Raw genomic sequence first — 16865 nt, 5'->3', positions numbered from 1 at the left:
GTGTCGTTATTACTTGATCAAAGATCACATTTTCTTTTAATGTGTATTACAACTTAAAATAATCATTTCAATAAAATGGAATAACTGGACTCAAGTAAATGTAATTTGCAGCTAAGGCAAACGCAACAGGTAAATTAAAAAAAAACAACACATTCGTGAGGTCAACAGAGTTTATCTTTACTAAAAATTGTTTATTAATTCATTACAGAAGTTAGGATTTAATGTTTGGTAACAATGACAATACCACACGAGGCAGTCAATACAAGCATTCATACAGTTTTCTCTTGGCAATTCTCCAACATACAATGGAATAAACCTTTTGACATAACATGGAAGGGAGACAGACACATGATGTTTAAATTAGAATGCGTTATACGGCTGAGGGGCTGAGTCATGACTACAGCTGTTCCCAGCATCCTCATCTCTTAAACATCATAACTGATTTATCAATCGGAAGCTCTGAGTTGGTTTGATGTGTGGATGACTTCATTGTTTGTAGTAATGCTTCTTTTACTCAAGTCCCATATGAGTCCATTGGACCATTTCACAAACAAAAGACAGCACATGATCTACTGTCATAGCTCTTATAAATACATCTGAATATTCTAGCACTGTACATAAAATCACTCAAAATCAAGAGAAGGAATACTTTGAAAATGTATCGGTTCATGCCATTGCAGACTTGTTTATGACTGTTTCAGACCGTTTGTTTTGTTAGGTCACCTTCCACAGAACAAAGCTCCCAGGATGTTTTTTTTTTTTTTTTTACATGTGCAATAAGAAGCTCTGTAATGTGGTTACTGGTCAGTGTTGGATATCTGAGGGTCAAAGGCAGCAGTGATAGCAGTGTAAGGCTTTACCTCCAAACTCTGACCAACCTGAACTGTCGATTTATCTTACATTAGTCAAAACAAGTTCATCACAAAGTTCCGCTGAGAAATCATTACGGTCAAGTTCAATACTCCGAAGGAAACAAACCAATTTATTTTCTATCCTGTCTATCCCATTCAACAATCTAACTGGCAAGTGATAATGCATATATCATTAAAGTACAAACAGCTGGTGCGCTGAATTACAGATGTTTCATGTGGAGGTTTTTGAGAGATGTCTTTCTGTACAAGATGCATATTTTTGTTTCAAGTATGAACAACTTACTCACAGATAAAGCCAGTTTAAGTCAATGTGTGAGGGTGCTTTATACTTTATATACAATTAAATATCCAAATTACAAGACAAATGCATTGCTTATCCTGTCTCTGTTGAATGTTTGCATGATCAAAAAATAAAGGGGCTATGGCGTCATTTTAACGGAAGCCAACGCAACACAAAGGAGATGGGGCTATTTTAAGGGCAACAGTATTTATAAAAAAAAGTCCATCATATAATTATATAAAGACAGATTATTATAAAATTGCATTAATTATTTGGTTATAGTATGTGTAAGATGCATTTATGTAGTTTTGCCATCCCTTTAAGTTCACCATTAGCCCTTACTTGCTGCAACATGAGGCACTTGTCTGTTGATGTGGACAGGACCGTGCACATGAGAAAGACTTTCTTATGTACATTTGGAAGAATGTGCAGTTTAAATAGAAGCTTTAAGAAGACAATTAGCCTTAAAATTCAGACATTTATCTCACATTATGAGGGTCACTCCATGCACCAAGAATATTCCTAAATTGTATTTATAGTATAGTGACCGACTTGAAATTGTACTTTCTTTTCCGCATCCATAGGCTGCATGTACAGTACAAGACTCTTATATAAAGTGCTGGACTTGAAATGGGCCAATTACCAAAATTGCTGTCAGGCACCAGAAAGGAGGAAGGACAGCATTAGAAAAAGTCTTGGAAGTCTCTTGGAAGATGGCTCAGTCACATCACGGCACGTGACTGAAGATGATTCTGATGATACTTTTCAAATAAAAATGTATTCATTTTTTAAAAAAAGAAAAAAGAAAAAAAAAAGTGTGGTGGGGTAAGCGGAAATGCATTCAAAATAAAATATTCTCATTTGTAAACCTCACAAAATGCATGATTTTCAGAAAATCTGGAAAAAAAATAAAGAGTACTGTTGTGGTTTATTTGGCAGTATGGCAAGACTCTTCACCCCCTGAAATCCTTTTAGTTCATAGTGTGGACTCGTGAAACTCTTCCTCCAGCCTCACCTCCTGCTTTTAAGGCTACCGGTGAAAAATGCATTGTTTCAATCGGTCAACGGTCGTGTCATTGTTGGCTGAGAGCAGAGGGCGGCCGCAGAGTCTCCAGTAAAGATTGGACTGCAGGTAAAGACAGGAGGACTCTACCTAAACTCCCTCCAGCACGGTAGCAGGCATATCCCAACACTCCCACCATGACACCCTTTACGGCCGTGCGTAACACCCAGCCAAAACGTGAGGGAGGTGCAACACTAAGGAAGAGACGGACAGACACATTGAGCAGCTGTAGGATTGTCAAGACATAGTTAAAGAATGTGTACATTACTTCTTGAACTCACCTCATGATTTCATGTATATTGAGATCCTTCTCCCAGTTTCTTTCTATGCCAGGGACGTGACCCATCCCAACAACTCCCACCACCACAGCAGGCACTTCTATAGAGAGAAGAGAAGAGGAAGAGTCAAAACGTTTACAACCACATATTCTTTATAATTCTTATCAATATGTTTAAACCCCAGGTAATATCTTGACTGACAAAAGGAATATATATATATATATATATATATATATATATATATATATATATATATATATATATATATATATATATATATATATATATATATATATATATATATATATTTCAGTATAAATGAGAGACGAAGGTCCTGAATGTCTGGATTCTTTTGACATTATCCTGACAAAATGCACAGCTGAACATAAACAATATGATTCACAGAGCATGAATTCTTGTGGTCTCACCATGAATGCAAAATCAGATTTAAGATTAGTAAAACGGGATAAAAAATGCCCTAATTCTGCAAAATAAATATTCTATAGCTTTCAAACCACACAGTCATTACCAGTTGTTTAATGACGCAATAATTTTGTAACACATTTGATAACAGATATACACAGTAGTGTATGTCTTGTTAGAGGAAAAAGCTATTTCAAGCGCAAATACTGTACAACTCTAACAAGCGATACACATATAAAACAACAACAATAATAATATGTGTGTGTATAAGACTATATGCATGCATCAACCAATACATATCATGCACATAGATGCCAATGGGGAAAGAACAGGATTACAAAGCTTAAAATCTACAAATGTGAACCATGCAATTACAAGCTTATTCACCAGTTGAATACCCACTCTGAGCAGTATGGGGGGCATCCACACAGCGTGTAGCCTGGCGGAGTGTGTGCGTGAGGTAGATGTCTCGTTCAGCTACGATGGTCTGGTGGAGAGCAGGAAACTCGCCGATCATCTCCGACATGGTCTGTTCCAGCAGGTCCTTCTGTTTGCACTTCTCTACATCTTCTTTACTGCAAACAGACCACAGTAGTCATACAAGAAGAGGAAGACATTTTTCTGGTCATACAGTATTAACTAAAGAATGAGGAACAAACAAATAGTAAAATGTCTTATTTTTTTCTCAATCGTGTTAACAGTATGTATGTCGTTGGTTTGCATAAGTAACTGTGGTGAACATGTACCTGATTGGATCTGACAGAAAGCAAAGACCCCACGCCAGACGGGCCTTCTGCCACAAGCTGAGAGCGGCGATGGCCCGCTTGAACGTCACCGGAATCGGCCTGTCCCCAAGGAGAAATTTACAGAACGGCACTTGTTCAGCCTGTGTGGGAAGAAAGAAATTATAAAAAAACGGAATAATCTGATACCTTCATCCACCTATATGCATCAACCATACATGGTTTGGGCGAAGAATCAATTCCAAATGGCTGGAGGTGTCCATTAATTACTGATAATGGACTGCAACTAACTAGTTCCAGTTATAGTGTCTGTTCACCGTTTTAAATTAACAGGCTGGAACTTAATGACACATTATCGATTGTCTAACATGCCTTTCAACTCGCTACCGCAGATTATGGCCGACAGTACACAAGGTCTCTGATTTGTTTGTTATTTTCTGGCGCAGTGAAAAACTTTTCCGTTGTCTAAGAATCTATGTTATGGTAAGGGGTTGTTCCTCGTGTTTTGTGTATGATTTACCTCTTTGAAGGCCTCCCTAAACTCTCCTCCAGGAGCCATGCCCAGTTGCTGTGTGATGTGAGCTGAAACTTTGAGCAGCAGAATCTGCATGAGGCCGGACATCAGCCCATTCTAACAAACACAGAGGACAAAAAAGAAATAAGCATTAACAGAAAGACAGACATTCTTCAAATTTGAGTTTGTAAATAGACCAATAGTAGTGCACATTCTGTGGCTTTATGCATGCCTACATAAACATAGTTCAAGAAAACCAAGATGACAATGAAAGATCCCCTTTGTGAGAGATCTACCATTTGTTCCCCCATCATAGGTTCAAATATCAAAACATCATTACTGCCTTAATCAGAACATACAGTCCTTTCTTAGCTATATTTGCCCTCACTGTTTTTCACACATTGGCAATTCTCATCATTCCATAAACCTGACCTGTTTAATGGCCTGCTGAACCTTTTCCAGGTTGATGTCTTTAGCTTCCCTCAGCAGTGTTTCCTCGTCCATCTTTAGCATAGACACCCTGTACTGGCACAGCTCCACCACCACAACGTCTGGCTGCACAGCGCGGATCATCTGTGTGAGGCACAGAAGAGCAGTGGGTATGCGAGATAAGTGACAGACACAGAGTAAGAAGGCATACAAGAAAGATATAATTGGCAAATGAGCAGTGAGGAAGGAAGGAAAGACAAACAAATCAATATCATCAATGTGCAACAAAAAAGATTATGCTTCGCAAAAGAGGAATGTTAATCTTATACTTTCAGTATACAGACGCCGGCCAACTAACTTTAAGGTGCTACTCTACAGCACTACTCCACAATCAGAGATTTATTCCATTATTTCAGAGACAATTCAGAGCATATCATTGTCGTAAACTCTCATTGGCTCACCATGGCCACATCCTTTTTGCTGCTGTCACTGAAGTGGGCGGTGCCCACCAGGTATAGGACGCTGCCATCAGGGGCAGTAAGACGGGTCACTGTCTCTGGGAGCTCAGGGGACGACTGGCGGCGCTGGGATCGTAACTGCCAAAGCATCTCTATTGATTCACCGTCCGCTACACAAGAACAACAAAGACAGTTATTAAAAAGGGACACACAAATACAGAAAGACTGTAGTGTTTGATGTTTTCCTATAGGAAATATTAATTAAACTATTAAAAGGAAGGATATTTTTTCATTGGCAAGCAACTTTGAATAGTATAATATTTTATTTAGATACAATCTAAAAGATTTCTGTTTCAAACAATTTGGCAGCACTTATGGCAATAAACCGTAGCTGCATATATCAATGACTGAAGTAATGATCAATGATGATAAAATAAAAATAATCTTTAGAATCGGCACCCCACTGTGCATTTAGAGATGCTTTTAGTGAAGCAGCATGTCCACCTGCTGAGCCCAGTTATAACAAGTGAACTTAAATACTTAATTATAAACCAGTATGCCGCTTTTTTCCATGGATCTGACCCACAGCGCCATTCTCTATATGCCTGCACATCAAAGCATAGCTCTGCCCTCCTTAAGAGTAGTTACAGCATGGTTGTATTGAATGTCTTCTGGAGATCTGAAACTTCTGTCTTACATCATATTTACTGATGTTATTAACCCCCCAAAAAATGTGGTTATATAAATGTAATTTATGGTGCTGTAGAATTGCTCCTAGACGGCCCGATTAAAGAAGGTATGAGCCTCTCTGCAGCAAGCATAAATACTTAAAAAATAATAATATTACATCTGTTTTTGAGAAAGTGACAGGAAAGAAAAGCGATTCTGTAACTTATTAATAATAATTTAATTTCAATGCCAATGTTACGAATGAAGCTTTAAACTATTATGTAGTTTGCCATGGTTACGGTCGGGCATGATTTGTATTGTGATATAAAGATAATGTTAAATTGGAACATGATGTTAAACTGTTGCACTAAGCAATGAAGAACAAACTTTTAAAATGAGAGATGATGTTTGAGCAGAGACATTGATATTAAAAAGATTGATTGTAATATTTAGTTAAAAAAATTTCAAACAATGGGCAACCCTATTTTGGTTTTCACTTCTTTTTTAGTTTATTCGCTGTAGTTGATGTAGGATCAATCACCATTGCGTTACCCGATTCTGCAAAAGATAGTGATTTAACAGATATTTATTTAAATTTAAAATCTTCCAGAAATGATTTCTTTTACACAGCAAAAACTGGGAAAATCTGTAATTTGTGATTCTGGGCTATACAAATTAACAAAATTTAAAAACAGTGACCAAACTTAGCACATTCATTTGCATCTGGAAAAACTGTATAACGTGTGATTATCTGAAGATTATCTACTATTAATTTACGCCAGGAGGTATCAAGTCCTTTTTGCATGCCAAGGTGTCCTAGACATTGAACCCCCAGTTGCTCTCCGGGCTCTTCACAGCAGCCCACTGCTCCTAAAGTGCTACGGATGGGTTCAACACAGAGGCCAAATGTACTGTATGCATGTATATATGTAATAGGACAAATGGAATAAAGTTTAAGTTTCTTGTACAGAGCATAGGATTTATGCTCTTGTAAGATTTACATTACTGTAACATGCATTTACTGTTCGAATTAAAAATGACAATATAAAAATACTATTAATATTTCTGCATATACCTTTTGCTTAACAGAGACATGACATGCCAAACAATCGAAGAGGTATTACACCATCTTTCAGCATTCACACATATAAAAAAAAGAAACATCATACAGAGCCCTGGAGGTATACACAGCAGTTCCTCTTCTGATGGGCTGACTGACTCATCCTGTCAGACATAAAAACACAAAACAATATCTTAGACAGAGGGCATATTTACACCAGTGACAGATCAAGCAAATACCTGTTTATTATCACTTCATGTCAGCCAGTTTGAGAAAAGCGGGCTGATTGCACATATCTAGTTGGGTAACTGCTCTGGGTTTGCTGAAATTGCAATGATTTTTTTTTTAAAGAAAAAACTGACTGCAGAATAACGTATTTTTTACAGACTACATCAGACTAAAGCTGGGCGATGTGTCCTCTAACCCAGTGTGATCAGGACATAATATCTCTATCCCTCTCTTACACACAAAATAATTGTAAGTATTACAAACCTCCGAATTGTTGTCTTGATCCATGTTTGAAGCACTGATGCTGCGTGTGACAGAGGATGCAGACATGTGTTACAGTGAGACGTTCACGGACACAGCTGGCAGCGTGAACCAACCGATGACGTTGCTTTACGTCTAAACGATGCTAACCATTGCAACACAACGTTCACGGGAAAAGTAGCGACTGTCACGTATTTATTAAGAGTAACTGTGAAATCAAAGAGGGAGGATTTCTCCGACGAGGCCATTATTACGCCTGAATGTTATTCACAGAAGAGATTTGCACAACTGAAAAAGTAGTAACTCCGGTTTACAAACTGAGCTAACGTTACTTTCAGGTGCCGCGCTGCTAAACATGTCTCATTTCCTGTGGACTCGTGGGTTTGCTTAGTTCGCTACCGGATGACGATAACGGCTAATTTAAGCTAACGTAAGCTAGCGAGTCTGGTAAGAATGTCGTCAAAGCAAACACGTTGAACACGAACAGTTTCACAACAACACATGCCGCCATTATCAAGCACAATATATTTGGTAACACACACAGTAGTTGTCTCAAAACAAAAACACACAACTTACTGAGCTAGCCAGCCTGTGTGACGGTGTACTCCTCGCCAGTAGAGCAGCAGCCAGCGTTAAAGTGCTCGGCTGAATCTGACAGCCGCAGTGCATTCTGGTACATGTAGGCCACAAGTGCTGGGACGCACACATTTTCTTTTTAAAGTGAATGTTTTTAATAATTTTCAATTATGACATTTCTCACATTACAATCAACGTCTGGACTCTTCTCCACGTTTCCGCGAGCATTAAGACTGTCCAAGATTTACGTCCTCGTCCTCAATGTTCAAATCTACACAGAAAATCGGTTATAAGCAGAGCTGTGTTTCAACATATATATCATGCTCCCACACACACTCGTGCTACAAGTCTTAAAGTGCTTTTGGATGCATTTAGTGTGCTTGAGCAGTCTAACAAGGGGAGTTTTCGCCAACCTGTGTCGTGACAATCTTCACCAAAAGATAATTGGAAGCTGTCATGGGAAAAACAATGTTGTCTCTCATCAAAAGTGTATGTTTACTGAATGCCCCAGAAAAAAAAATTGAACAGTATGCATAGGTCTACCGTACATGTCAGCAAACCCCTGACCACAGTACTAATGTCTTCTACAGTAGATGTCATATTGGTTCATGTCAGTGCACGTAGTTCCTTTATTGAAATGTCTGTAATCATGTACCTGCAAGACGTGTATGGAGAGGTTGTGGTAGGCCCCCATCCACTCTTTTCCTGTGAAAAGTGATAACATACCTTATATACTTGGTTTCTACTACCAATAACAGACCAACTATTCTAACTGTTAATTCCTTCTTATAGCAGATGTTGGCACACCGTGAGACAGGACAGAACTACTGAAAGAAGTTGAGATTGTGTCTGATATGGCAATCAAAAGCTTATTCATCATGTAATAAACCTTCCAGTGAGGCATGATTTAACATCTACTCATCACTTCATTCACTTTACATCACAGCACTCCCACAAGAAGCCAGCAGAACATAAAAGTCATATACTTTGAGTCCAACTCCGTTAATCATATTGAGAGCTTTGCTATTAGTCTTTAAGAAGAAAACTTCTATATCTCTGCATTTCTCTCATAGATATCTGGTGCCTGTCAGATAAATCTGTCAGTTTCTCTAAACAATATTGTAGTCACCTCACAACCCCGCCCTTCCTATGCTGTTCCTTTTAATAATGTGCCAATTTATCTATTATTAGTGACGTGCAAATAGTCGAGTCAAGATCTGATACACGTTCCTAATCAACAGTGAAATGGAAATCACAAAGCCATGAAACGTGTGGTATATTTTGTTTGTAACACCCCACAAACACATCATATACAGTGTCTATACACGTATAGCGTTCTGTGAAATATGATGCTGCAAGCGCATACATTATTGCCACAAATATATTGTGATCTTTTGCATATTAATTGTGCAGATCTCAACTGTATTGCGTGAGCTACTTTTCTACTTGGCTATTGGGATAAAGGGACTAAGCGTTATCATATAGTATGTGTTTAAAATACATTTAGTTTGAAGCTATAATGCAGTCTTCGTTGCAGATATGCATCTGTAAAGTGTTTATCTTTTATTCTTTTTAGAACGCTCATACATCTCTTATCCTTTCATTAAGCCTTTTTAATTAATATAGCTGTTTGACCCTGCACTGTAGCACCCTGTTAAATCACTGCTGGTTTCATTGGAGGCTGTTTCGCTGTACACAGTCATCCTGAGACATGAATGTGACATCGTAACCTACAGCGATACTCTGGTCAACATTATCAAACACACAAACGTTTGTCTTATCCTCAGAGTAATTTTCCTATCTAAAAATTGCGCTGCTTTTACGAAGAGGGTTTTGTGTAATTTTCTTACTGTCCAATCCACCCATCACAGAGGAGTGTGAGTTAAAGAGTAGAGGTGGCTGTTGATAGCTGTGATTGACATGGTAGTCATGTGCGCAGAGTGTAGTGTAAGTGTCCTTCTTCTTCTCCTCCTTCAACATTCCCCAGCAGCGATGAGCTCCCCGGGTCTCTCTGCCAGTCGGTCCCTACGGTGCTCTTCATCCTCTTCTTCCTCAAAGAGAGTATGACGTAGACTAAGCAGCTGGTGTGTAGGTGCTCTAGTAAGGGGTGGTGGGTCACACTCAGGTTTTTCCATTTGGGTGAGAGGCTCCCTTGGAGGGGGTGGAGGAGGAAGAGGAAGAGGAAGAGGAGAGGACTTGGGACTGAGGGGGTCCTCACTGGAGGGAGGGTTCGGGCTCACGCCATTTACGTAAGTTGTGGTGGGTAGTGTCATCATAGAAAAGGCAGTGTTGGTAGATTCTGGAGAGCAAACCTTTGTTTCTGAAGCGACAAGAAGGAAAGTAGAGGAGATAATTGAATTGTCAAATTGAATACAGTCTGTGTGTGTCCCCTTCTAAAAAAACAACATCTTTACTATGTCTAAGGTCAGCTCATTTTGCAGATTGACCATCATGGAAGGCAGCATTAGCAATATTCATTGAGCATGTCTACCAGATATAACAACACGTAATGCCATCAATAGCCAATAGCCTATTGCAGGCATATGCAAAGTGCAACGAGGTGAGATGTGTAGCTGCATACTAATTATTTTAATATTTAACCAGTGAAATGTGATGAATTCAACCCTGAACAAGAAAATGCAAGTGTGAAGGAGAGACAACCCAGTCGGACATACCTGTTGTGGCACCAGACACATGCACAATAGTGTGTGTGCCTTCAAGGTACATTGTGTCCATGTTGTGCTCTGAGGGAAGTGACTCCGTGGTTGTGGCCTCCACCTTGGGCTTACGAATGGTCAGCATGTACGGGTGGACGTCCAGAGAAAAGTTGGGTGTGTGCTTTTTCTCCATCCCACTCAAATCTACGATTCAAAATGAACAGTCTGACTTAAAAGGAGAACAAAACAGAAACAAACAGGTCATCCAAATAAGTGAGCTCTGGAAACAACACTGATGAAAGCTGAGTTGTCGGCCGTAAAACCACAACAGTTAGCTGAAGGGTGGAACTACAATGTTTGCTGATACCTATCTATTTGTTCATTTGATCCATTATTAAGAATATTGATGAGCACAGCTTTAAATAAAACAATTCACAGACTTACTATTCATAGCACAGCATACCTTTTATTGCAGGATATTGTGTGCTTTTGGTATCCAGAAGTGGTGCAATGTAGCTGTCCGCCACTGTCTTTCTTCTGAATGGTTTGGGTTTTTCAGGCTTGGTGTTACTTTCCAGACGTGTCAGCGTAAGAGGTTCCTTTACAAATGACAGAAAATGCAAATACAAGTCGTTACTTTACAGCTTAAACTTGAGGGCACTTCCTGTGCCTCTTCAAAGAAAGAGGCCCTTCTGAAAGTCCGTGTGCATATCAACTGCTGTGCTACAGGTAACACGTTCTTGTAGTTTCAAGAGTACAGTACAATTGATTTTTGATGCTGAATTCATTTTTCTGAATCGCAACTCACTCACCTTGAACGACTGAGGAAGAGGATTTGAGCTGGGGATCCATTTCATCTTTTTGCGGGGCCGTTTGATGACCAGAGGCTCCCCAGCCATCTCTCCCACTCCAAGATCAGAGGGGTCCATGTTTGGATTGAGTGTTTGTATCCCAGAGTCCCTCACAGTGGGTGTAGCATCATGATTGGACTGTGCGAGCGCAGCCAGCAGCTGCCTCACCACATTGTCGTACATGAGATCACTCTCATTGGTGATGAAGTCCAGGCGGTTGAGCGACTTGATGTGGTCCCTGTTCTCGTTGCAGAACATGGCCAAAATGTTGATGTCACAGAACTGAGACTTCTGCCAGCGGCGCCGCTTTTTAATACCGACTTTATGCAGTTTGTCAAATACAAAGTTGGACTTGCGCACCACAAACAGGTGCAGCAAATTTACCAGGATGATAAGGTTCATGGTGCAGAGCAGAGAGATATCTACTACAGCCATGATGCGCTGCAGCTGCACAGCAGGCAGCTTACAGTTGACCCTGAGCTTCAGCTCGTAATAGCTGCTAACGTCCGGGGGCTCACCCAGCGCACATGTGAACTCATTCTGTCTTTGGCGAGCATAGTAGGCGCTCAAGTAGGAAATGGGAATGGAACTGAGGCAGATAATAGCCAGGTGGCGTCCCAGGTATAACTTAGCCAGAAAGTTACTTTCGCCTCGTCTCTCCAAATATTTCTCAAACAGGTTTTGCTCAGGGCTTTTCTCCTTCTCTGCATTCTCTATGATCTCCCTCCTCTCTCGCTCAGTTATGCCAGGTCCTTTGGACTGGATCTGCTTCTCGATCTTTGGGGCTCGGCCCTCAGCGGCTCGATGATAGCAGTTATCAATCTCTTGAAGCAGAAAGTTGAGCTCCGAAGTGAGCCGCGTCGAGCCAAGGAACTCCCAGCCCAAAGCGGGGATGTACATGATTCCAGCGAAGGCCAGCAGGGCATAGGGCAGGAACTTGTGTTCAAACAGTGAAGGCCAAAGATGAGACTCCACACCAGGTACAGCATCCCGCAGCTCTGTCCAGCAGTAGCCTCTTGCATATAGTGCCTGGTCTCTGGTGAAGTTGTGTGGTGTGTAACAGTATATGGACTCCTCTGAGGAAAGTACGGAAAGAAATAATCAGCCCAAAAATGACTTTAGCATTTGGATGATAATAGCTCATAATATAAATTGAGTATATTATCTCACAGACGAATGCTACAATGCTACATCCTGGGTCCTATTTTTAGAATTTCACTCATCACTCTTATCAATTATGACGTTGTTTTCTTGAATTGTATTGGCAAGATCTAGCAAAATTTATACAAAATATGTATCTAAAGCACTTATTTGAAAGTGAAAGAAGGTTCACATACCTGAAATGTCTGTTTATCATCCATCATCCATTGTACTGTAAAACTGTATCCACACAACTACACTGAATACGGTGGGTTAAAATGTAATCATTCAGTAGTTCTGCATGGTGCAACAGATGTTTAAAACAGAGTAAACGTTAGTGCTCACCTTCATTTCACAGTGCTTAAGACAATAGTTTAAATGGGAATTTTGTGTTAAATGCAACATATTCGCATTTCTAAACTAATATTTCTCATTCATGTGATTAGTTTCATTCTTTCTTTTTTTCCCTGTTGCACCTCAGAGAATCTCCCAGAATCATTCTTCTGTTCAGTCCAAAGTGCTGTGTGTCTCTGATAAGACGTTTTGAAATGATGATCTGCAGAAGCTCAGATCGAGGAAGTGAGAGCACCTCTTCCCGTCAAAGTTGTCCTCTATCAGTTCTCTCTGGTTCAGGGCGGCAGCAGGTCTACTTTAATCTCTTGAACTTACAAAGGATTCACTTGCTCTCTAAATACATTTTTGAAGTCAGTGAGTATTATTCTATATTCCTGGTTATCAGGATAATATGTGCAATGACATTAGTTTGTCGAACGTGAGGCTCCACCCGCCATGCCAGATGCCTTGTGTGTGAAACATACTTGGCAATAAGCGGTTCTGATTCTGGTTTGTTCCAGTCACACAGGGCAGGATGCTGAGTCATTCAGAATGTGTTTGGCAAATCCCTAAATACCATGATGAAACACACTAGTGAGGAAATACAGAAGAACTCGTTAAAACACCAACTTTTTTCTGCTGCTTGACTTAAACGCTCAGTCCCAGACGGTTAATGCTGCTATGAAGAAAGCCTGACTCAGCAGGGAACTAACATCTCTCCCGTCACTGTCGGCCCTCTAACCTTCCTCTTCACTCCCCTAGCTCCAGTCGGCCTCCATTTTAACCCTTTTTAGATTTCTCCGTCTGTTTCTGCGATGCGTATGTAAACGCTCCTTTACCTCCCATTCCTAATCTGCTACTTACATCTCTTCTTATCACTGTCTGTCCCAGAAGACACAAAAACACTACACGGTTTATTCAAATATACAGTTGCTGCTTCCACTCTGACAGTTTTCTGTGTCATTGAACCCCCTCTAGTGGCAGAAGTCTTACCTGCAAAGTTCCTTGTGAAGACAAGGGTGACCAGCAGGATGGGGATGATGACTGTCCCTATAGTGACAACACGGTCAAAGGGCAGCTCCAGTTTGAGCTGCACCATGAGGCCGGCCAGCAACCCGCCCCTCTCATCCTGAGAAGAACCCGGCAGGATCAGCTCCTTCAGCTTCTCACCGGCGAGTAGAGCCGTGGCCATGTCTAAGTTTTGATCGAGGATGTTCTGCATCCGGAAACACGAAGGGAGCGCCCTACAACCTCCCTCTGAGCTGCAGGGAAGACCAGACACTCCCTTCTGATGTTAAATACTTTTCAACACAGTGTGATATACTTGCACACAGGCACACACACACAGAGAGAAATGTGTGGCCAGCTTCAGCTGCTGTCACCATGTGTGGAAAAGCAGCAGGTCATATTGTGTAAGCCTGTGTTCAGAGCTTTGGGTTTCACAGCTACAGTTTCCCACAGCTCCCCTCTTTTAGAAGAATACGCATGGCGTTTAGGAGCACTCCCCTCGCTCGGCTTCTTTAATGTACATCCCTTTGTTTTGCCCCATTTCTACAGCACCTGGCCACAGTCCATACTCTCTGTGTGGCAGGTTGAGGAATGGGCTGAGTTTAGGAGGCGTCCTCGTGATCCCCAGGGAGAGTGATCGCTGCCTGAAGAGTTGTTACACAGGCTTCGGACAAGGGAAACTCTGACCGAGCCTTTCCTGAAAGAAAAGAGAACCAGTTAGGATGGGACAGTATGTTACATTGTTTGTTGTTTTTAAATCAAAGTTGGAAATGTCATTAGTGGCAACATATACACAATCATCATAATCAGTACAACCATCTTCAAATCAGCTCTATTGTGAATTTGAATTTGGCCTCACATCCTCAGGAAAGCCCTGGTTTTCCATCCATTGTCTGGTATTGTACAGTCATGTGGCCGAGTACCACTAATCCTCACTCTGTGACCAGTGGAGTGTGTGGTCACACGCAAACACACCTAGCGGTGTGTTTGACTTTGATGGAGCAAGGACACTAAAGAACAAATGTATTTTCTTTGCTTACTTGGAATTCACTAAAAAAAAAGGAAAAAATTCTGTGATTTTGACAAATGTTCTATTTTGTCTTGAGAAACGAACAACCTTAATTATTTTTGGACACTGTCTGATATTCCACAATTCATCCCTGACCCCTCTCTGATGGTCATTATTTCTGTGGAACAGCATGTTCACACTGGGATGTCAGGTGAGACCACACTCAGTATCTTGTGTGAGTGCATACATAAGCATGCATATGCGTGTGCATTAAGTCGGTGCCTGCTGCATGCTCATTTGGCTTGAAGGTTACGTGAATGTCCTCAATGACGAGTTTATCAGCTCTAACAACCCTCGCCCTCTCGCTCTGCCTCTTCCCCTTTTACTTTCTCTCCCCAGTGCTCCCTCTGCCCTCCTCAAACTTTCCTCTTATAATGCAAAAACACACATCTATGAAATCCTTTTAAAGGCCAAGCCCTCTGATCGAGGGCTGGAAAGTGTACTTAGTATCTCTGTGAGGGAAACTTGCTGTTTCATGAGTACTGGGGACTCTCACCCGCATGGCGAGAAAGATCATAAGAAGAGGTTTTCTTTGAAGTAGGATCACAGAAGGATTATTCAAGGGTGGTAAAACTGACAACCTGCAACAATTGGTGTTATAACATGACATACCATAGATACTCTGTCTGGTGACATGCAAGATAACTATCCACAAACACTGTCTGAAGAAAGAGGAAACAAACTTTGCATAATTTACATTTAAAGGGACAGCATCCCATTCTAGCTGCCTGTTTAGAGGCGGCACTGCTGTCTGTCTGTAAGCCAGATAATGCCCTTCAGTTGGGGCGATGCTATTTAGAGAAGGAATTCCATTTTGTTGGTTGAATACAGCATCCCTCTTGGCTAAGAACAGCACAGCATGCTCCAAGAAAGATAGAGCTGGGCTCCAGAACAACAGCTTAAGGAGACCAACCCCATTGATTCCTTCTTAATTAGATGATGGCCGAAGATGGAATAACTTTGTCTGCGCTCCTGGAGCTAACACTTGTTCTTAGACGTTTGAGAAAGATGCAAACGCAGATACAATGCCACCATAGAGTATCTTCACTGATTCTTTCTCACTTTTGATTAATCGGTGAGTCCCTGTAGGAACACTGCAGGAGCATTTCATCACAGGATCATTATGTTCCAGTTTGCTCGTGTTGAACCTTAACAGGTCTCCGAGTCCAGAACTCTGGGATAATCGCAACCAGGAGGACCACACTTCCACCAGAGACATTGCTTCACAGTGAACCGCAGCTGCCTGCAGACAATGAGCCGTTTCAGCACCTGAGCGGCGGATAGCTCCCGAATAGTCAGCCGAGCTGCTAAACATCAGCGTCTCTGTGTGTGTTTGTGTGTTCGTGTGTGTGTGTGTGTGTGTGTGTGTGAGAGAGAGAAGGGGAGATCTTGCTGCTTGGCGGCTCTAAGATGCTCAATACCAGCATCATCTATCAACACTGGAAAGCAGACCAGCACCAGAACAGCCCCACTCACTCTGCGGCGCAAACAACCGAGCCATGTGCATGCAGTAGGGAAATAACAAAACAATCCACTCACCATGTCTCGCTGCATCTCCCGGGACGGTAAGAGTTAATCTGCAGTGCGGGCGAGCAGCTACAGCATGTATCCGAGCACACCGGTTTGTTCCGCCTTTTCTTCCCCTCCAGATCCCCTCCCTCCTGCAACCCGCTCCTCTCTCCCCTCCCTGCCCTGCCTCTTCCTCAGGAACAAGGGATGATACAACACATTAATATTCTCCGGTTCAAAGCACCATCAAAAATGCGATCGAGATTCACGTCACAAGGACAAAACACGATCCATTATAGGTGAATGCAGAAATCTACATCTTGGCGATAGTTGTTTTTAGAGGTTTATCATTGAAATATTACAGACCTAAATTCCTATGAACAAATTTGCGAAGTGTCACGGGAACATAATAGGTGATAAAATACAATAGAAGGTCTTACATAG

At 41.2% G+C, this 16865-nt stretch overlaps 2 protein-coding genes across 4 annotated transcripts; both read right to left on the bottom strand.

The window, feature by feature from the left end:
• Positions 1-156: 156 nt before the first annotated feature.
• On the bottom strand, positions 157-7947 carry trabd (TraB domain containing). Of its 3 annotated transcripts, none has more exons than XM_068603838.1 (10): positions 7855-7929; positions 7282-7321; positions 6899-6953; positions 5064-5230; positions 4606-4746; positions 4180-4290; positions 3663-3802; positions 3304-3491; positions 2497-2593; positions 157-2409 (listed from the first exon to the last, which is right to left on the bottom strand). In XM_068603838.1, exons 2-10 carry the CDS (start codon positions 7303-7305, stop codon positions 2226-2228), a joined length of 1107 nt encoding a protein of 368 aa, XP_068459939.1. In that variant the 5' UTR covers positions 7306-7321; positions 7855-7929; the 3' UTR covers positions 157-2225. The 3 variants fall into 3 exon arrangements, with proteins under 3 accessions (XP_068459939.1, XP_068459940.1, XP_068459937.1); XM_068603839.1 differs by having other exon boundaries at positions 3319-3491; XM_068603836.1 differs by lacking the exon at positions 7282-7321 and having other exon boundaries at positions 3319-3491; positions 7855-7947.
• Positions 7948-8039: 92 nt separating this feature from the next.
• On the bottom strand, positions 8040-14051 carry panx2 (pannexin 2). The gene is made up of 5 exons (XM_068603991.1): positions 13829-14051; positions 11324-12438; positions 10975-11110; positions 10530-10715; positions 8040-10174 (listed from the first exon to the last, which is right to left on the bottom strand). Exons 1-5 carry the CDS (start codon positions 14025-14027, stop codon positions 9828-9830), a joined length of 1983 nt encoding a protein of 660 aa, XP_068460092.1. The 5' UTR covers positions 14028-14051; the 3' UTR covers positions 8040-9827.
• Positions 14052-16865: the final 2814 nt, after the last annotated feature.

Source organism: Clinocottus analis, unplaced genomic scaffold (assembly GCF_023055335.1).
Source record: "Clinocottus analis isolate CAN_PGR_092001 unplaced genomic scaffold, fCliAna1.0.p SCAF_6, whole genome shotgun sequence".
Taxonomy (NCBI): Eukaryota; Metazoa; Chordata; class Actinopteri; order Perciformes; family Cottidae; genus Clinocottus; species Clinocottus analis.
The sequence above is the reverse complement of the archived record's forward strand: the minus strand, read 5'-3'. Positions and strand labels throughout refer to the sequence as shown.